Source organism: Nannospalax galili, unplaced genomic scaffold, assembly GCF_000622305.1.
Source record: "Nannospalax galili isolate Female #2095 unplaced genomic scaffold, S.galili_v1.0 scaffold158, whole genome shotgun sequence".
Classification (NCBI taxonomy): domain Eukaryota; kingdom Metazoa; phylum Chordata; class Mammalia; order Rodentia; family Spalacidae; genus Nannospalax; species Nannospalax galili.
In genome coordinates this window covers 8837880-8860000 of record NW_008345290.1, presented here as the reverse complement: position 1 = coordinate 8860000, position 22121 = coordinate 8837880, and the positions used below count along the sequence as shown (strand labels likewise).

The 22121-nt window shown below is 40.8% G+C and overlaps 1 protein-coding gene across 1 annotated transcript in view; it reads left to right on the top strand.

Moving 5' to 3' along the window:
* The window catches only part of Cpvl (carboxypeptidase vitellogenic like), a 109402-nt gene extending 91447 nt beyond the window's left edge, over window positions 1-17955 (top strand). Inside the window, exon 13 of the mRNA XM_008841527.2 lies at window positions 17786-17955. Within this exon, the coding sequence (XP_008839749.2) occupies window positions 17786-17896 (111 nt within the window). The 3' untranslated portion in view covers window positions 17897-17955. The remainder of the gene's footprint in view (window positions 1-17785) is intronic.
* The last annotated feature ends 4166 nt before the right edge of the window (window positions 17956-22121 follow it).

Genomic DNA, 22121 nt, shown 5'->3' with positions numbered 1-22121 from the left:
CTGTGTCTGTGAATTCAACATGAATCATGTAGTTTTGATGGTTGCATTTGCATTAGCTTTGTCCACACTTTGTTTCCTATCTTTTTTCAATACAATGTTGAATAAATCATTTATGCAGCATTTGTGTTGTATTGGGTATTTGTTAGGTACACTGGGTATTTGTTAGAAACATTCCCCACAGGTTCATGTGTTTGCACCTTTCCTCCTCAGCGGCAGTGTTGTTCGAGGAGACTGTGGAACCTTTAGGAGGTGGAGCTTATCTGGAGGAAGTGGAATGCCTGGGGTTGACCTTGGGGTATCATAGTCCAGATCTATTTTCAGCCATAGGCTCTCTGCTTACTGCTCTCAGAAGATGTGAACAAGGTCAAGCTCAAGCTGCTGGGCATGCGAGTGGGGCTCACTGCCCTGCCTTCCCCACCATGAAACTGTGGGCTTGAAAAAAAAAAAAAAAAAAAAAAAAACAAAACCTTTCTTCTTTTAAGTTTTTTAAGTTGCTTCTAGTCAGGTATTTGGTCACAGCAATGAAAAAAATAAATAGCACAGTATTATAAATATATTACAAATGAGCTAGAGTGTTCAGGAAGACGTACATAGATTATATTCACCATTTTATGAAGAGGGATTGAAGCATGCACAGATTTTGATATTCCCGGTGGAAGGTCCTGGAATCAGTCCCCAGCAGATGCTAAAGGTCTCTCTCTCTCTATCTCTCTCTCTCTCTCTCTCTCTCTCTCTCTCTCCTCTGTCTTCTATATTTTAAAACATATGAGAAGGTTTCCATAACCTATATCAGATAGCCAGAGGGGCCTATAGCACACACATACATATAAACACACACACACACACACACACACACACACACACACACACACACAATTAGAAGCCTATGTGTTAGACTACTTTGAGTTATTTAATTTACAGACTCACCCAAACCCAAATCATAGACCACCTTTGCTGACCCCACGCTGAGAAGCTGTGAGCTAAACTATGAAGGAAAATTGACCTGGTCATCCTAAGTACTGCTTTACCATATTCTGGTGGTCCTGTAGAGTACAGGGAAAGAGAATAGATGCTGCATGTTCATTTTCCCTCATGACGAATACCCACAAGGCGACATTTAAAAGGAGAAGGATTTATTTTGGTGCTCTTTTTCTGAAGTTTCAGGCCATGGTCCCTTGGCTTTATCACTATGGACCTGTGATGAGGTACAGCATGCTGACAGAGGGTGTAGCAGATCTGCTCACTTCATGGTAGCTGGGAAGTCAAGACTTGGAGCGGACTAGACAGGGGACAAGATACATACTTCAAATGCATACTTCCAGTGATCCCTTTCCTCCCTTGGCCCATCCTCTCAACAGCGCCATCAAATTATAAATGCCTCAGTGGATGAATCCTTTGGTTAGATCTGAGCCCTCATGACTTCTCCATTACTTCTCCAGTGACTGGGTCCATCAGCTGGGGACAAAACCTTCAACACATGATCTTTGAGGGAACACTTCCTATCCAAACCATGCTGTACCTGGCATAGATCCCTTTCCACCACCTGTAGTTGTCTGACCTTGGGCAAGCTGCTTCCCTCTCCAAGGGGTTCCTCATCTGTGATGTGAGGAAAATGTTACCGTCTGCTCTCACAGGAAAATTCGGTATTGTGGTTATTGATGACATTGACTTGACTTGGCACCTAGCAAGCATGTGATACTTGTCCCTGTTGTTTTTATGGACCTCTCCTGTATTAGTCTATTTTTACAAGGTAAGAAGCTCTGCCTCTCTTCATAGGGTCACTAACTGACATTATTCATTAAAAATTCAAATGATTAAATTACTTCTGTAGCATTTATCAGATTGGCCTAGAGCTGTGCCCAGTTATTGCTTCACTGTAATAGGGAAACTGTCTGGCTTTGAATTAGAAACAGTGGGGAGAGTTGAGGAGACGTTTGACATTTTCTGTACCCTATAATAAAAAGGGCTGGAGAGATGGCTCAGTGGTTAAGAGCACTGACTACTCTTGCAGAGGACCAGGGCTCGATTTGCAGCACTTACATGGCAGTTAACAACCATTCCTAACTCCAGTTTCAGGGGTGTTCAACACCTTTTTCTGCCCTTCACAGGCATTACATGATATGTGTATACTTACAGACATGCAGGTAATACACTCATACACTAAAATAAAAATAATCAATTTTAAAAATAGTCTAAATTGAGCAATGAAATGTTCCTTTTCACCTATCTTTCTTTTTAATTTATTTATTTAGAGATAGAGTCCCACTATGTAGCCCACACTAGCCTCAAACTTAGGTTCCTTCTGTTTTAAACGCCCATGCTGGGATTACAGATGTACATCATCACGCCTGGCTCTAGTGCTGAGATACTTCTAAAACATTGTACTCCTTCTGACTAAATGAGTTGAAATGTTCCTGCTGGCAATAAACGAGCAGCACCCAGCCTTTAATTGTTTTTTCATTTTTTTCTACATTTCTAACACATGGAAACAAGGAGAAAAGGAAATATAGGAGCTTAACTTTAGAGCACATTCTGCAAACTATCAAAATAAAACAATAAATGCCTGGCAACTTTCTGTACTTGTGCTGTCCAGGGTGGAGATGTGGGTATTTATTTTTGTTCCTAGTATTTATTATTTTTACACAGCAGCTAGAGTCCCAAGGTTTAGATTCTGGCAGTTTGGCCTTCCTGGAGCTGTGGCCCAAGGGGACTTCCCACTTCTGCCTTTGTTTTTGTTCGGTTGCTTTCCGTGTCCTTCCCACCTACTGTTTTTGAGACAGGCCTGCCTCATCATCTCTGTGTTGAGAGAAGGGAAAGGCATAGGAGAGAGCACATTAAAACTCCTAAAGATTTATTTTTTGTGTGTGAATTCAGCAGCGTCAATAGACTGCTTTTCTCTTTTCCTTTAAAATTAAATATTGAAAGCATACTAAGTAGTTATGATGCTTGTGTAAAATAAAACAGATAAAGATGAATGAACAGTTATCCTTACCAGCCAATTTAAGAAATCCCACATTCTAGTGCCTTGCGCTTCCGAAGTATTCTAGTACCTTCTGTCCTACTCACCTCAGAGAGAGGGAAACCCTCACCCTGAGCTTTGTGTTTATCATTCCCCTCCTTTTCTTTTTCCTTATTTGTATCAATAGTTTATTAATAATTTTCTGTCTACATATCTATCCGTAAACAATATTTTTTCTTTTCATGCATGATTTTACGTATTTTGCAATAACTGACGTGTGCTGGTCTACACTGTTTGGTGAGATTCACCCACATTGACATGCCTAGGTATGCTCTGTTCTTTTTCAGTTACAGTTACGTTACATGCATGTTACAGTTGCGTTATTCATCCATTCTACTGCTTGTAGACACTTGAGCTGCTTCTAAGTTTTTGCTACTACAAATCATCTCCCTGTGAACATTCTTGCCCACAACCCCTTCTTCCTATTATACAGATAAAACATTTTCCAAGTTGACTGTTCTTGCCAGTGATGTCTAAGAGGTCTGGTTATTCCACTGCTTTAGTGAACACTGGGGCTTCTCTCTTGTTATCTTTTACTTGGACTTGGTAAGGGCAGGAGGGTTTCACATCCTTTTGTGCACTGTAACACCTCTGATGCTTTCTGTCACATGATCTTACCGTCTGCTGTCTTCTTTTCTGGCCACCATCAGCTTACCGCTCACCCCAGTGAATGTGGCATGCCCAAATCTCTGCAGTGCTTTACTTGTATAAGTGTATATTTCTTTCTAGATGCCCTGAGGTTGGCAATAAGGAAAAAAAAAAAGAAAAAAAGAAATGAATTCCTCCAGTTCCATTTCAGTCCAACTCTACCAACAAGCAGCTAGTAAAATCAACAGGTTTCAGCAATGCCTTACATTTGAGGCCCAGCCTGAAGCAACAGGGGCAGGTCCTGAGCTTTTCTCTCACAGAATCCTTTCAACACTTGTCCATAGAAACAAGGCAGAAGTGATGCTGTCCTTTTGCTTTGCCATGAGTCTCACCCCAAACCCAAGAACAGTAATTGGCGGCCCCTCCCACCCCCGTTCCTCAGCTGGCTGTTCTTATATCTGCTTTGTAGTCTCCTGCTCATTGGCCTGATTTTATTCATTCCCAATGCGCTTCATAGAAACCACAAAGAACTACTTAAAAAGAAAAACACTGCGTTCATACAAAGCAATAAAAATAGCGCAGCATTTAGAGGACATTAAAAAAAAAAAAACCATAAGGGCTTTCCCACACTGGAAATTCCGAAATGAAACTCTTTTTGCCTTGCAGTCCTGTTTTAAAAGATTCGATTCAAGAACACTGCATATGTATTTTAAATTGTTACTGTTTTTTTTTTTTTTTTCCTTTCCCAGGAGCGCCTCAGCTGATCTTATCAGTTGACCCTTGTCTCTATACACTTTCCAAACTGCAAGTTTGGTCATGCCTTTCTCTTACCAACTCCCTAGGCCGAAGTCTAAACACTACATGACTTAATAAAGCTATCAGGTCAGGCCTCAATTCTTCCTCTTCTTGCTTCCAAATTAGAATTCTGAGACACAAAGCAAAACACCTGTCACTTTCCCTACATGCCCAGCAACCCCCATGTGATTCCCAGGCCTAGACTGCTAAGGTCCTTTCTGCTTTGGCTGCCACAGAAACTACCCCTTCCCTTTCAAAGCCCAGTTTCCAGGTCCCCTCCAGGAAGCCCTCCTTGATTCTGCCCCCAGGATTCTTCCTTCTCTGTGGTTCTGGTTAGGTATATACCCTGCTGCATGTACTACACTGAGCCTTATAACTTACTCCTTGATTGCACTCTTCAACTGGATACTGAGCACCTTGAGGCTGGAATAATGTGTCATCTCTCTGTGTGTTGCATACCTCACCACAGTTCCTCATACCATTCAGTGAATTAAAATCAACTTGGCCTCAGCTTCATCTTTGCATCTATCTCTAATCTCTCTCGAGACACCCCGTGTGTGTGTGTGTGTGTGTGTCCACATTTATGCACATTTGTGCATTTTAAACTTTTAAAAAATTTTTTATTATTTTTTTTATGTGTATGCGTGTATTGCCTGCATGTAGGTAAGTGCACCCGTGTCATGCAATGCCCTCAGTCAGAAGAGGCTGTCGGATCCCCTTTACGGATAGTTGTTAGCTGCCATGTGGGTGCTGGGATTCGAACCCAGGTCTTCTGCAAGAACAGCTAGTGTTCTTAACTGTTGAGCCATCTCTCCAGCCCATTTGTGCACTTTAATACCTCTCCCAATGAATGTGATGGCCTCTCACCACTTAGACACACCAGGGTGTCTTCTAGGAAATGGATTAGACACGCTGAGATAATGAACAGTTCTGAACAATTCCCTTCCCACTGAAGGTTGAATTGTTTATGTCAGCCAACGCCCATTTCCTTTCTGAGTTCTCTGGGGGGTGGGGGGGGGTGGAGGACTATTTTGGAATACAAGCTTGTACAAGAACTTGAAAGTTTCATTACCTTGCTTTGCTGCTGAGGACCTCATCCTCTCCTTCAAAAGCCTGGATTCTTAATTTTTGTTTAGTTTCCTTAGCTTAAAAAAGACCCACAAAGCTTGCTTCCTGAAAACAAAGGAAACAGTAAACAATAGCAGCGCCTGGTCCTACTGAGTATTTGCCAGCCGTCTTAGTTTTCCTGATTCCATTTCATTACAGGACTGATTAGCATAAACAGAACACATCCAAATTATCTACCCAAATATGCACTTAGTTAATACTCTGAGAGCTAATTTATTATATGATTTAAAATATAAATTGGCTAGCAGATCTATTTACTAAGGTATAACAGCTAGGCAACAATGCATACTTTTCTCTTAGCTCTCGAGTGGTTTTTAATAATGTATTGGAATTTAAAAGAGAACAATTCCATTAAATGGAACGTGAGTAAATATAAGAAGTCTGAAATTTAAAGAATTATCTACCCACGGAGAATGTGTTTTAAGAATTAATAGTATTTCAGGAACAAAGAGAGTTAGAGTCTGCTTTTTAAGCAGTAACTTTTTGTTGTTTTAATTCAAAGTGCAACCAGGAATCATAAAATCACTTGTGGGACTATTAAACAGAGCCAGAAAATAAACAGAAGAAATACATAGTTGGGTGAGGGTTAGACCAGCCCAGGGAAGGAACAGCATGAAGTAGTGTTAGCACTTTGCCACATTGTCATCTACACTAAGGAAGTACTTTTCCTCATACTTCTTGGCTTGGCAAGAAGTGTATGCCTTTTATTTCATCAAATGTTATCATGACATGTCCTGACAGTTGGCATTTTCTGTCCTCCAAATCCCTGGGAACATTCAGGGATTCTTGGATCCTGAAGACTTTGGGTCAATGGTCTTGAAGCTTTGTTTTGCCAGTCACACCAGCACACATGGGGCAGGTGTGGGCAGGCATGGAAGCCGGTAACAGATCTTCTCCCCTCCCTCCCTGCACATATTTGAAATCTAGCCCATCTGATTTCCAGAACCAAGGTTTCAGTGAAGTTTTACACCTTACAATTTATGTTTCAATGGCTATTTCCTAATGTATGTTGGTCAGCTTTCCATCACTGTGACAGAAATCATTGTGAGATAACTTAGAGGAAGAAAGGTTTCTTGTGATTGCCACTTTCTGAGATTTCTGTCCATGGTCAGTTGGATCGTCACCTTTGGGCCTGTGGCAGGGAAAGTGTGGTGAAGCAAGGTGCTCACTTCATGGTGATTAGGAAGCAAAAATACAGGAAGAGGCCAGAGTTCCAATACCCCTTAGAAGAAAACCCCAGTAAGCTCATTATCTTCCACTATGCTCCACCTCTTAAAGGTTCCACCATCTTCCAGTAGTACTGTGGGCTAGGGACCAAGACTTTCACACATGGGTGATTGGCGGACACTTTATATCCAACGATGGCACTTGAATTTACTTTGAAAAAGAGGAAGAATGCCAGAATGTTTTCTGCTTGTCTGGGGGAGACAAAAATGTCAGAGAGCCAGTAGTCTGGGGGTTATATCAAAGGGCTGTCACCATTTGTACTTTTTGCCAATTTCCACGGGGTCAGTACTTCTACCTCAGCTGATTTTGAATTACCAACTTGATGCCACCAAGCCTTGAGCTAGGCAACAAAATATGCAAGTGATTCTTTTGATTTGCTAGGAGAGGACAACACACTGCTAGAACCACCCTGCCTTGCCATTTGCAGGAGGTAAAACTCAAACAGGTAGGCTGGCTTATGTTGCATGATACCCATCAGACTGTAAGCCAAGCCTGGCTGGCAGAGAGCCCTGATTGCTGTAACCTCAGGCCCTCACGCCAACTCTCTTGTCTCATACAAAAGAAATGACAGAGGTAGATTCTGGATCCGAGTAAGCAAAAAAAGGGAACTGGATGGTGCTTTTACCTACCGTGGATATAAAAACTGGATTCCAAATGACCAAATGAGGAAGGGAGGTTTCAATTACTTTTTAGTTGCATAAAACTCCTTGCTGTAAAGCAGGTTCTTAAAAGGGGAAAAGACACAGCAGTTTCTTGCCATTCTGCTAAGGCAAGTAAGGTCTTGCCTACTTGACATTTGTGTGTGGAGAGAGAATAGGGGATTTGGCACTGCACTAGAGGAGAGGGGGAGACGGGATGGAGAGAAAAAATGCGATGGAGGATGGTGTTGGCAAGTGTAAGGGATAAGCTCACCATAGACACAATTAAGCTGAGAGTGCTGATGGAGGTTTGTTCTCACATTCAAGATGCTTTCCTGCTTTAATTGGGACTGTTCCCATGGGCAAGAAGGATTCATAATATGGGGATCAAAAAAGCTTGGAAAATAAATATTTCTACCCCTGAAGGGTATACTGTAATTTTTTCCCCTAAATAAGTACACCAACGATGTTAGATTTATTACTGTTATAACTTCTGCTGTTATTCTAGTTATTGAAAGGAAAATATCCTTTTATGATGTATTTCTTTTATTTTATGTGTGTAAGTGTTTTGTGTGCATGTATGTAAGTGTACCCATGTGTGCAATGCTTTTGGAGGCCAGAAGAGGACATCAGATCCCTTAGAACTGGAGTTGCAGCTAGTTGATGGCCACCACGTGGCGGCTGGGAACTGAACCCGGGTCCCCTTTGCAAAAGCAGCCAGTGCTCTTAACTGTTAAACCATCTCTCCAGTCCCAGAAAATATTCTTTTTATCATTAAAAACAGTAATATTGTGACCAGTTATATTGCAACCAGTTATATTGTGACAGTAATGTTGTGACCAGTTAAGTGCTTATAGTTTCTCTCTATCAGCATATGGTGCCAAGTTACTGTATATTTGTGGACTGAGGACCAGGTAACATTTTATACACATAGTCTCTTTGAATCCTTAGGAAAAGTAAATATTGTTAGAGTGACCAACCATCCTAATTGTCTGACACTTTTTTACTTTAAGCACTAAAACTCCTATAGTCTCACAAACACCTTGATCCTAGGCAAAGCGAACCAGCTTGTACCCTTAAATATTATCTCCATTTTACAAATAAGAAAACAGAAGCCATTAAGTCACTATGTCAACATCCAAGAGCTGGGTTCAAACCCAGATATGCTGAGTCCCAAGTCTGTGTACTGAACTTCCTGCCACACTGCACTGTCCCTTTAGTTTTCCACTGACACGGTGACCACAGAAAGAGAGCCTCTGACCTTAATTCTCATCCCAACCCTGCTAGAGTGAACAGACAGAGTCTTAGAGATGACAATGGAAAAAATACTCCATAACCTCAAAACAATTAGGACTTAGCTGTTAAATACATGCACACCACACAACTGGTCTGGTGAGATGAAGCTAAGAGATCTGATCAAAGGGATTTTGCCTCTCAGGTGATCAGTTTGAATCTCTGTAAAGAAAGAATCTGTTTCTTGATCATAAGGTTTTGTCTATCTTTAAAACTTCCCTGATGATCAAGGTCTATTTTCATCTCAACACGGTACTGTCTCTTGTTTGCTCTCTGCTTCCTTTATCCTTTCTATTATTTCAGAGTCATCATATTCCCCCTTTACCACTTTAATGTGCTAATAATATAATGCTCTTATTATTTATCCATTTAATATTTTCCTTAAGATTATAGTATACATCCTGACTTAAGGAAGTCAAGTCTGAATTGGTACTTTTACCATTTTCCAAATACACGAATATATCTTCAAACATTTTAGCTCAGTTTGCACCACCTTTGTGAAGTGACATTTTTTGGCTCATACATAGTTGAAATTCTGAAAGACACCATTATTACTAGCACTTATTTTCTGCCCACGTGTGCAAATTTTCAGTTGCATTGCACCCTCGTTTCTATATTTCTGTTTGGGATCATTTTCCTTCTGTCTGATGAAGAACCCATAATGTTTCTTTTAGTGTAGGGATGTTGGCAAATAACTTTTAAAAATATTTTATTACTTTTATTTTATGTGAATGAGTGTATTGCCTTCATGTACATAAGCACACCTGCCCAAAGAGGTCAAAAGAGGGCGTCCAATCCCCCGGAACTAGAGTTAAGGATAGTTGTTAGCCGCATTTGTGGGTACTGAGAACTGAACCTGGGCCCTCTGCAGGAGTAGCCAAACCGTCTCTCCAGCCCATGCAAAAGACTCTCAGTTTTTACATTTTTATTTTCAGTTTCCTTGAAAATATCTCTATGAGATCTTAGTTTGTGTAGAGTTCTAGGTTGGCATTTATTTTCTTTCAGAGTTCAGAAGACACTTTGTCACCATCCTCCAGCTTTCCTCATTTCTGTCCGTTAGCTTTTCCGCTTTTTTTCCTGTGACAGCTTTTGAGAAGTTCTCTGTCTTTGATTTCAGCAGAATATTGCTATGTGCCTAGATGTCACCAGTTTTCTCTGTGTTCATTCTGTTTAGAGTTATCGAACATCCCCAAATTGAGACCTCATAGCTTTCATCAAGTCTGGAAAATCATCAGTCTAAATTTTCTATTTCATATGCTCCATTCCTTACATTTTTTTTTTCAGGAGTCCAGTCAAGAATAAACCTGACGTTTTGTGGTCTCTTGGCTTTTCTTCTCTATTCCAGTATTCTATACTGTTATATTTTGTTTTGGATGTTACTGACTAACCTAGAAAATATGAACTTCTGCTTCATGTATATTTTTCTTTTACTGTTTCTACTCTACTATAAAACCATCTATTAAATTCTTAATAGGAGCTGGGTATGGTGGCGCACGTCTGTAATCCCAGCACTTGGGAGGCAGAGGCAGGCGGGTCTCTGTGAGTTCAAGGCCAGCCTGGTCTACATAGTGAGTTCCAGGACAGCTGGGGCTACAGGGAGATCCTACTTTAAAAAGACAAAAAAAATTAATAGGTAAAAACGTTTTTAATATTAATTTTTTGTGTGTATGGGTGTTTGCCTACATATATGTATGTGCAACATGTGCATTCCTGGTGCCCAAGGATGCCAGAAGAGAGTTTTGGATCCCCTGGAACTGAACTTATGAAGGGTAGTGAGCCACTCTGTGGGTGCTGGGATTCAAACCCAGGTCCTCTGCAAGACAACAACTGTTCTTTATCACCGAGCCATGTCTCCAGCCCTGGTGAAAAAATGTTTAATTCTAGAATTTCTGTCTGATTCTTTTTATATATACTCTAATTCTCTGGTGAATTCTCTTGGTTTCCCCCCTAACTTTTTCTGTATTTTGTTCAGTTACTTCAAAATCTGTACCAGATAACTCAAATATCTGGATCACTTGTGGTTTGTTTCTGTTGTCTGTTTCCTCCCTTGGGTTTTAGTCACTTGATCTTGTCCCTAGAATGTGTACTAAATTTTATTAAATGTTGAACAAAATAAACTTTTTAAAAAGATGTTATCTCTATTTCTGAAGAGGATTTAATTTCCTTTGGAAGGAAGTGGAGATAAAAGCAATTGCCCTTCATAGTTGAGAGAATCTCGGTGGGGCTGGCTTTTGGAGCTAGTGAGACTGTCCTACCCTGGCTCTCCCTCACTCTGTAAGTGCTATCACTTGTGGATCTAATGGAAACCGTGCTGTATTTCTCAGGAGCAACTTCTTGGCCAGGCTTGCAGCTCTGCATTTTCTTTTCATTGTTTTGAGTTTTTGTCTTCCCCCCACTCATAAGACCGTAACTAGAAGAAGTACTCCTGTTAGTACAGGAAACAGCAGGCATGCAAGGCATGCATAGCATTCTGTAAGTAGCTCCACTCACTGAAGAGTAAAGGGTAGACCGCGGACAGCTGAGCAGGCAAGCGCTGGTGTGGTGCATCATATGCCCCTGGGATGTGCTGGGATGCGCAGATTAGATGCTATAAGACTTTATTTTTAATTTTAGTAAAATACACTTAACACAAAATTATATTTGTAATCATTGTAAGGCATACAATTCAGTAGCATATAGTGCATTCACCATCATCACTAACTAGTTGTAGATTATTTACATTGTCCAAAGGAAACCACGCTCACTGCTCTGACTACCCAGTCCTCCTTCCTGCACAGCCTCTGGTGATCTAAACTGCTTTGGGTCAAAGTGAGGTAATGACATGCTGAGATTTCCATTACCCAAAAATTACTTAGACTTACGAGTGACAGCACCCATACCAAAGCTCTACCTGGACTTCCCCAGGAATACATGCCACCAAGATGGCTGAAACTTTTCACCTCCTATCCAAAAGCCAAGGGCTCGTTTGCAGGTACACGGTGGAAAACCAGAGATCTAATGCTTCCTTTGTGTTGCTGGAGTAACTCTGACTTGATCTCTGCTCTGGTTTTCTTGGAAGTGACTTGCTCATTCATTGTTAGTAAGTGTCTCATGACAAGCTGTCACTTGCTTTTTACTCAAATTTTCAATTACCTTTTCTTTTCAATATATCCTTTATTGAATGCATGTTTATCTGATTTGCACATATCATTATTGTCTGAAAGCTCAAAGGCAATATTTCGTAAACATGGAATGTAACGAGAATAGTAAAAGAACTTGAATACAAATCAGAAAACCTAACAGGCATCAGTTTGTAGTGGACATCAAAATCCAACCTGTCCTTCCTCTTCTGCCTTCCAGTTGTGCATGTGCCCTGGTGTTGGGGACCCCTGCTGTGTTAAGTCGAAGTCTCTCCATGTCCGGATAGCCCAAGGGACTCCGCGTTTATGCAGAGACTCCTTTTCTCAGCAGGGCGCCTTTCTACTCTCTTCCTGACTCACCTTTTGAAGTGGCCACCAGAGATGCCCTACCAAGCCCGTCACAGATACATGTCCTCTGGCATAGGAACTGCCAGATTTTCCTGTGTGATAATCAGGCAATGTCTGGCAGCCTGGCAGAAGCCCACCACCACATGTAAATGGGGCATCCTACAAAGCACCTATCCACTAAGGCTTTTGCCACTGCCTTCACACTATAAAAATCCTGGTTTCCCCTTAATTAATCGGAGCTGAATCACTAAGACCTGGAGCCGAGCTGAGTCACTGAATAAAGGAGCTGTACCACTGAGTCTGACTGAGCTGAGTTCTGTGTCTTATTGCCTATGATTCAGTCTCTCCAGAGGGGGCTGTCCCTTCGTAAACAACTACTCGTGAAGACCCTGCTTTCACCGTTCCGCACCTCCCCTCGTGACCCAGCGGCCAACGGGTCTCGAACCTAGAGGGAGTGCCCGGTAGGTAGGTTGGAACGGAACCCGCCTGGGAGCGCAGCGATCAGTAGAGTCGCCAGCACCCAGTAGTCGCGGAGACCCTCAGCAACGCGGTGCGCGACACACGCGCACCCCAGCAACACGGTGAGCCAGGGACCCAAGCAGCAATGCGGTGTGTGGGACCTGCCCATACCCTGGGTCCCTTTTCTGCTTTCCTGATTAATAGTATCATCCTTTGCAGATCTGCTCAGGTCAGAAGTCTGAGGTGTGGAGGAGGACTGTCACTTGGCCTTTATATCTGTTGATGGCTGATTTTATTGGTTCCATTCTGGCACCCTCACCTCCTCCCCTTTCCCACCTTCTTTCCTATGAGCCTACATCTCTCGTTTAATCTGATAGTGTGCTTATTTGCCCATTTTCCACAGTATCGTTCCTTTCCAAATCAGCCTCCTCGTCAGTTATTAAGTCATTTTTGGTAATGGAAATCTGAGCATGTCATGACCCCACTTACAGCCTTCTAGGATCTTCCTGGAACTGCAGATCCACAGAGACCCAAAGCAGAACAGATTGTCAGAGGCTGTGCAGGAAGGAAGACTGGGTAGTCAGAGCAGCGACCGTGGTTTCCTTTGCTTGCCTGTTCCCCTCTCCTCCGCCTTCCCTCGCTCTTAGGGAGTGGGGCTGCTAACAGAACGCTCTGCATGCCTGCACGCCTGCTGTTTTCAGAAGCATTTCTTCTATGTATAGTGAATCCCTGTACCCCCGCCATGCCCCCACTTGCCTGTCCAGGGATCTACTCCCTTAAGGCTCCTTGACACAAGTCTGCCTTGATACAGATGAATCACAAACCTATTGTGGATTTCCCTGAGTCCCCGGAACTGATAAAGCCACAACTGGGAAAACTTTCCTGCCGGTTCCACATGTCTAGATCCAAGGAGAATCCTATCACATTTTAAAAAAAAAAAAAACAAAATGGAATGGGGCTTTAAGCATTTGCATAACCCTTTTTAAATTCATGAAACACTTGTGACTCCCTGAAACATCTGGAAAACATGAGTTTAGAGGCTCCCAAAATATATCGTTTCTGGGGATGAGGCCATTTCTATGTGGGGAGATTTGAGATTAACTTTGTCACATTTACATATGTAATCATGGCCTTGCCACGGTTTGTCACACTTCTAAAAGCCACCGAGTGGTCAGCATCCTTGTTTTGTGAGTAGCAAGGCTTGGCCACAAACAATCAAATGAGTAGTTTTTCAGCATTCATAAATTTTATTTTTGAGGTTAACATTGGTAAAACACTGTATGTGAATAACCTGGAGAACACTTTTCTTTTTTTATATTTTATTTATTATTTTTGTTTAGTTTTTATGTGTATGAGTGCATTGCATGCATGCATGTAAGTGCACCCATGCATGCAGTACCCTCAGAGATCAGAAGGCATTGGATTCCTTGGAATTGGAGTTACAAATGGTTGTTAGCTACCCTGTGGATGCTGAGAATCCAACCAGGGTCCTCTGCAAGAGCAACCAGTGCCCTTAACCGCCGAACCATCTCTCATCTCTCATCATCTTCTCTAGCGAGCACTTTTCATTTGGGAGTTTGGGGGCCTATGAAATAGGCTTTGTGCCCCAAGGAGCTTTTTCCTTCCAGTGTTAACCACACTGGGTCCAGTGTCACTGGCTCATCACAAATGGCAGCTCACAAGTAGACCAAGGTGGCAGTCATCACCGAGGAAGCATGATATAATCTGACTTTTGAGCATTTCTTCTCCACTTAATGATCAGGGACATGGAAGGCGTGCAGGCACGTGGAAAGTAAATGCCCAAGAGGAAGGAACTAGGATGGTGCCGTGTGTAGGCCTTAAATGAATGCTTACTTATATTCTATGTTGGTGTCAATAGAAAACCCCCTGCTTTCCTGAAGAATAGAGGCAGTTCTGAACAGCAAATCTCAACAGGCAGTCTTTGGACTGACAGCACCAGACTCATTTGGAATTGCTAGAGATGCAGGTTCTTGGGACCTTCCATGGACCTTCAGAATGGAAAAACCCAAGTGTTTTCATTCATGTTCAACTGTGGAAATAATTCCTTTAATCCAAGATTATTGATTCGGAATAGGAACATGGAATGTTCTAGGATAGTCAGTTTGAAACAGACATTTTGATTCTATTGGTTTTTAATTAATTAACTTACTTATGAGTATGTATATGTCTATGTGTATGCCTGGAAGGCTAGAAGGTGTCAGGTGTCCTCCGCTATCGCTCTCTGCCTATTCTTTTGAGGCAGGGTTCCCCCTGAACCTAGAGCTTATGTTTTTTTTCAGGCAGCAAGCCCCAGTGATCCTCCTGTCTCTGCCTTACTTGGAGTTGGGCTTACAGGCATGTGCAGGATGCCTGGCATACAATGTGGATGTTAGGATCTGAACTCTAGTCCTTGTAACAAGCACTCTTCTAACTGCTGACCATTTCTCAAGTGCCAATTCTAGAGTTTTAATACAGATCATTGTTGGACAAATAATACTAACAAATAATGAAGATATGTTTATTTATTTAATTTGTGGTACTGGGGACTGAACCCAAGACCTTTACATAACTAACATTCCTTGAATACTCAGGCCAGGCTCCTGCGATATGTGTCCCACAGATATTCTTGTATTAAGTTCTCACACAACTCACAATGAACTGAAGAGGTAACATTTCTTTCCCAGTTGTATAGCTAAAGACATTCAGATCCAGAGAAATTAAGTCACCCAAGGCCACCTAACTTGCTGGACATTGTGTTCTGCCCAGCTCCTTCCTGCCCTCTGCTTCCTAGCCTCCACTAGTAGGCACTGTGCTGTCCCTCCTTAGCTGCAGCTCTGGCTCTGGAAGTGGGGTGACCATCATTTCTTGGGGATCTAATTCAATGATGCTCTAGCCCATTACTGACAGACTCATTTCCAGTTGAAGCATTTGGAGTCTATCACACACACAGCCTTATTCAGTGTCCTCCATTGTGATAAGGATATACAGCACTCCCTCACCGGATCCCTGTCTGGGCAGGACATGCAGATGAGATCCAGCAGGGGAAGAATCTCACTCAGGATGCAGGGCAGAGAACATTTTCCTCTAGAGTTACAGGAAGGGACTCTTCACACACACACACAGACACATTTATTTTCAGCCTGTGACATAGGACATGTTAGGTTTCCAGATGCAAGCTTGAAGCTTGTCATACTGGATGACAGGATAGGGATAGCGTGGAAAGAGCATAAATGAACTCCAGCCACAGAATATAAACAAGACAAGCAAAAGTCTGTTATGGGGCATCAACTCCAGCAGGCCAACTTGAGCTGAATTGAGCCAGCAGGCACTGGAGGTCGCTAGGCTGCTCTGCTAAACTTAAGAAACACGCTTTTGTTTGATTTTTCTGCAGTGCCCTAAAGGTCAGCAACTGTTCACTAGTCATAGACATGTGTGGTTTCAAAAGAAGTTTCTCTTTCTGTACTCAAGCATTCTGGCCTTGTACTTGGTGAGCTGACAGAGACTTAGGCCAGGAACTGCTGAGTCCCTCCTGCTGCTGGGCCAATCATCTTGCATAAATGCCTTGACTCAGTGTGTTCTTGGCCTTATGATAAGGCTGAAGGTCTGTCAGTGTTTGAGTTGCTAGGAAAGCACAAAAAGAAACAGACATCGACTTCAATAGGCCACAGGTAAGTTAACGCTGTACTGAATAGTCTTGGAATGAACATCTCTCAAAGGATCAGCATGTCTGCATGCAGAGTTGGGCAGAGTTTGACTTAAAATTTGAGGACAATCAGCACATGAAGACAGAGATGCCAAGCTTTTATCTCATTTAAGTCATCTATCAGATATCTGTAGACTCCTGCAAAGAGTCAGTGTTTTAGTAAAAGTGGCCTTCAAGTTGCTGTGAAGTAACCTAGCAACTGTTTACATAACCCATGTCAGATGTATTATCCACATCAAAGCTAGTGGAAACTAAGAATGTATTGCCCAGCTGTGTAACCTCCAAAATTAGTGATTTTTAAGCTCTCAAATAGCAAGTGGAGCTAGAGGATAAACTTGGATTTTTCCTTAGTGATCATTCTTTCTTGTCTTCATCAAATACGTGGTTCTCTGAAGTCCCAAAGTTTTAGCTCCAGTCTGTAAACATGTGGCCTAATCTATTGGTTTATGCCAAAGCTGTTGAGAGAGTCCAAGGATGGGGGCAGAAAAAAACACACATCCTGCTTTTAATGGGTAACAGGTTAAGGGCCGGGAGCCTGCTTGTCTATAAACACATATTGAACTCTAGCTAATGATCTGATGCTGAGGCATTTAGAGGAATTATACATATGTCTCCATTTTATTTTTAATTGTGTCAAAAGATAAGGTGGACGATTGGACGGATATTCAGAAGGATAGAAGTACACATGTGTGAGAGAGCAGTGAATGTTAATGAAAGAATCTAAATGTGAAATGCGAGAATCTTTTTTCAAATATGCTGCATATGTGAACACTTCATAGTACGATTTTGGAAAAAAATAAGAATGTTCTAACTCTATGAATGTTCAAGAAATAACCTTTTATATTAGGCACCAAAGATTTCTTTTTGCTGTTTATTTATTATCAAAATATTCCCTTTCTGATCCCTAAAAGCCAAGGGAAGGAAGAACTCAGTTTGGGGCTGATGGGAGTGTCTAATTAAAAGACAGAATTAGGCTTTCTTTTCTTTTGTAACCTGATCTAGCCTGGAGTAGATCCTACTTTCTGGTTCTAACTTAGAGCACAACACTCCCAAATAGGGGTTACAGAGGAGCAGAGTAATTACTTCTAAGAGGGAAAGAGAAGTCATTTTCAAGTTTTTTGCATATAAAATATGAATATAGCTTTGTGTAAAATCAAGAACTATAATTTAAAAGCTTTCTTAACTTAACAGTAACTTACAAAGCTGTGAGAAGTATGGTAATCAGCATTTCAAAGGCTAGATTAGTAGACTGTGCTCAGTTTGGGGTTTTGCTTTTCTTTGCTTGCTTGCTGTCTGGGGACTGAACTTGGGGCTTCCCACATGCAAGGGCTTTACTATTGAGCTATATTACAGCCCCATTCTGAATTTCAGATAGATCTTAAGTAATAATTAATCTGAATTAAGATTTTTCACTTATTTATATTTATTTCTGTAAATTTCAATTGTTCTTTTGTCTTTATTGTCCAAGGTAATAGTTCGAGGTGGAGGACACATTTTGCCTTATGACCAGCCTCTGAGAACATTTGACATGATCAATCGATTCATTTATGAAAGAGGATGGGATCCTTATAATTCATAAACTTCCTGAAAATTTTAAAAACTAAAAATGTCATATAAATAAGAACATTGTCTTTTCATATCTGCAAAATACTTCTCATCAATAAAAATTACCCTGAAACAAGTGAGATTTGAGGGTTATGACTTATTATAACAGTCTATGTGCAGGGGGATTGCATGACTTGACCTACAGCATGGATTCTGAGACACTGGTTCAGGTAGCATTTGCTATGATTGGGAATCTAACCAGGAATACATAATCCTTTCTAGGAACTAGAAGTGCAATAAATTAATAAAATGATGATATCTCATTCTGTTAATAATAACAGAACAGTTTATCTTATGATTGATCTGTATTACTGACTTTCACATTGCTCTTACCAAAATACCTGACAGAACAACTTGAGGGAGAAAAGATTAACTGTGGCTCATGGTTCCATAGGTTTCAAGCCATCATAGCAGGAAAGGCATAGCCGAGTGGCTGATTCATGACAGTGGGAATATATGGAGAAGGCTATTCACATGGCACTGAGACCAGGAAGCACACAGTGATGCTGGAACCAGAGATTGAGTTGTAAACTTTAAAGGCTATATAATGAATGGGCATGCCTCAAGTGAACCAACAAAGTCCATCTAGGTATGCCTAACTTGACGCCCCAACTTAAAGGTTTCCTGGCCTCTCAAACCAATGCCACCACCTGGGGAATAGTTATTTACAACATGAGCCTGGGGAGGCGGGCAATCATTTCAGATTCAAACTATAACAGCATCTGGGAAGGTTTGGTGAATATTACTGGATATATAAAATATATAAAAATAACTGAATTATCACTCCAAAGGAGTGGATGAAGCTATACTAGTCACAAGAGATTTTTGTATTAACATAAAAGGTAGCTTGCAATTCAAAATAGAAATCTTCCTTACAAAAAAAAAATGATGCTAAGCTTACTAGTAGATATAAAATCCTGCAGTGAGAAGAAATATTCAAATGATAAAAACATTATTTAAAATTCAGATTTCCCAGTAAGATAACAGCCCCTCTTGGAATCACATGTGAACACTGCCATTTAAGGCCTTATTTTGTATTGAAAATGTGTTATACCTTGAGAGAATATTCAAAGGACTTGTAGAAAGTAGACTATATATATATTTTGGTAAGTATTAATAAACAGTATATTCTATTCTTTTAAAAAAAATGGGAGGGGGACTAGAGAGATGGCTCAGCAGTTAAGAGCACTGGCTGCTCTTGCAGAGGACCTGGGTTTGGTTCCCAGCAGCCAAATGATGGCTAACAACCATCTGTAACTCCAGTTCTAAGGAATCTGATGTCCTTTCTGGTCTCCATGGGTGTTGCATGCACAAGTGCACTTACATACACAGAATAAAAATACATTTTTAAAAATTTAAATAAATATGAAAGAATGATGCTCTAGTTCCTGGCAAGCAGAGGATCTTATGCAGACAGCATCCTCAATCTGACTTTTCTTTTTAATTAGTCTTTGGGATCTGTTGGCTCACTTGAGGTATACACATTCATGACACAGCTTTCAAGCCACATTAGATGAGTTAGTTTTAATCTGAGTTTTAAATTCTCTGCCTCCTGTCACCAAATAAAGAGCAATATAGTTTTATATCATTGTTGAAATTAAAATTTGAGATAACCTGGCACCAGAATATAGATATTTAGGAATATGCATTCATTAGCAATTTTCCAACTAAACTATCACATCCAGGCACATCTTTCTTGTTAAAGCTTCTGTGCACACAGCTCTTTGAACTTCTATAACAGATTTGAGTTTTCAGCACAATTTCCTTCCATTTCATATTCCCTTACCCAGCTTTGATTTGGCTCACTAAAGAATTAAATTTAAAAAGTCACACTTTGTGCTTGCTGAAAATATTGTTTGTGCTTTTAATTTTTGACATTGTGCCTGACTTAATTCAGATTTGTGCTCCTTCCTCAGAACACGCACATTGCTCATTGCACTCCTGTACAAAAAGTCATCAAATCTAACATTCTAGTTAAAAGCAGATTTCATATCACTGAGAATGAATTGGCATGGAGAAGGGTATATACACTATTTCTCATGTAACCCCTTCTGAAGGATGTGGTGGTTGTGTTTAGCTCCATAAATGTATAATAGAAAGGGAACTGAGCTTGGTTAGAGGCCTGGCTGGGATTTAGTCACATCGGGACCACCATGTACTTGGCAGCAAGTGCCTTTACCTGCCAAGAAGGAACTGCATTGATGTATCACCTAGCTTAGTGACTGGCACCAAAATATAGCTCAATAAACAGAAGTCATAGATGTTTTCATTTTTATCAACTCTTATCAAGAGGGTAGAAAGTGTTTGGAGGGAAGTGGCACAACTTGCCAGCCTTTGGGAGCAGCCCATCTGAGAGCACTAGCCTGCAGAGGGGAAGCTGCAGACATTTTATTTTAAAACGGATGTGAGGGAGGGTCAAGCAAAATTATGTATGAAAATACCTTAAAGAATCCTGTTACACTGTGGACTACTTTGTAAGGGACAATTTCTAAAATTTATTTTTTTTTAAAGGAAGGGAAGTAGAGCTCAAAGGCTAAAGTAAAACAAACATTTTAATTTAATTGTAAAGAGTCCTTAGTGGAGAATCTCCAAGTAGGGTGTATACCCTCTGTGGGATGTCCAGGGGGAAAATTGAGAACATAATTAAGTCTCACTCATATTCAAAATATTTGTCATTTTTATTTTATGTGTGTGAGTGTACTGCCTGCATGCTTGGAAGTGCACCCATGTCATGCAATGCCTGGGAAGGTCAGAAGAGGGCATTGGATCCCCTGGAACTGGAGTTACTGACAGTTGTTAGCAGTCATGTGGGTGCTGGGAATCTAACCCAGGTCTTCTGCAAGAGCAGTCAGTGCCTTTAACCACTGGGTCATCTCTCCAGCCCCCATCCTCACTCATATTTAATGTTGATGGTCAATATGTCCTTCCTTGGTCTATACATAAGACAGTCCAATGTCTCATGTGAGAGATATTACTATAAATTGTGACATTTACAGAAAGGGGGAGTCTCTTGGAAGAGGAACTCCCAGAAGCCTCTTCCCATGTCTTGGGGGCCTACCATATTGACTTTAGACAGAGCATTATCACCGATTAATGTCATCAAAGCAATGCCTTCTAATAGAACATCTTTGTAACACTTTGCCCTTGATGGGGAACTGGCAAGTGATTTCTGTGTCACTCTCCTGACCTCATCATAGTACTTTTGCCATGCTCAATGGTAGTATGCCACCTCACATGTAATTTTTTAAAAAATAAGCACATGATTTGTCTTTTCAAAGTAGAAGTGATACTTTCACAATTAGCGAAGCAGTTAATTTCTTTAAAATAACTGGTTCTTGGGGATGGAGAGATGGCTCAACAGTTGAGAGCACTGACTGCTCTTGTAGAGGACCTTGGTTCAGTTCCCATCACCCACATGATTCCAGTTCCAGGGGGATCTAACACCCTCTTCTGGCCTCTAAGGGTATTACATGACCTTGGTGCACTTACATACATATAGGCAAAACACTCATACAAATAAAATAAAAACAAATTTTTAAAAAATTTAATAAAAAGCTGAATCTATGGCAAGAGCATTTTGAAAACAGATGTTTGAAAACATTTCTGCCTTACCCAAACAAAAACCAAAACACCCTCAAAATCCAAAAAAATTTCAACAAAAATCATTGCATAAAAGATAGATGGGATTGAGAAATGCCTGTACCGAATTAACATAGCTGATCTAATAAGGCATTTCTCAGTTTAGAGCCGAGTAGTTCTGAAAACTGTCCTGTTGTGATAGACTTTGAAACCAAGTAATAAATCAAACTGAAGACATATAAGACATTTTAATTGCTACATACTAAAGGCCAATACAGGATTTTCCAAAAATGGCAAAATACGTCCAACACGTTGATCCTATTAAAGACATGAACGGTGACATTTCAGAATATAAACATATTTTGCACCATTAAAAATCAAACACATTTTTTAGAAATTAGATATATCTTATTTTATCTTTATTTTCAAACATTTCTTGTGTATGTGTTTTGGGGAGGTGCATGCTATACTCATTATGGAGGTCAGGGGTCAACTTATGGAAGTCAGTGCTCTCCTTCAATCATGCAGGTTCCGTGGATCAAATTCAGGCCATTAGGATTGGTAGCTAGAGCCTGTACTCTCTTGATTTTTTATTGATCTTATTTTTAAGATGATTTTGA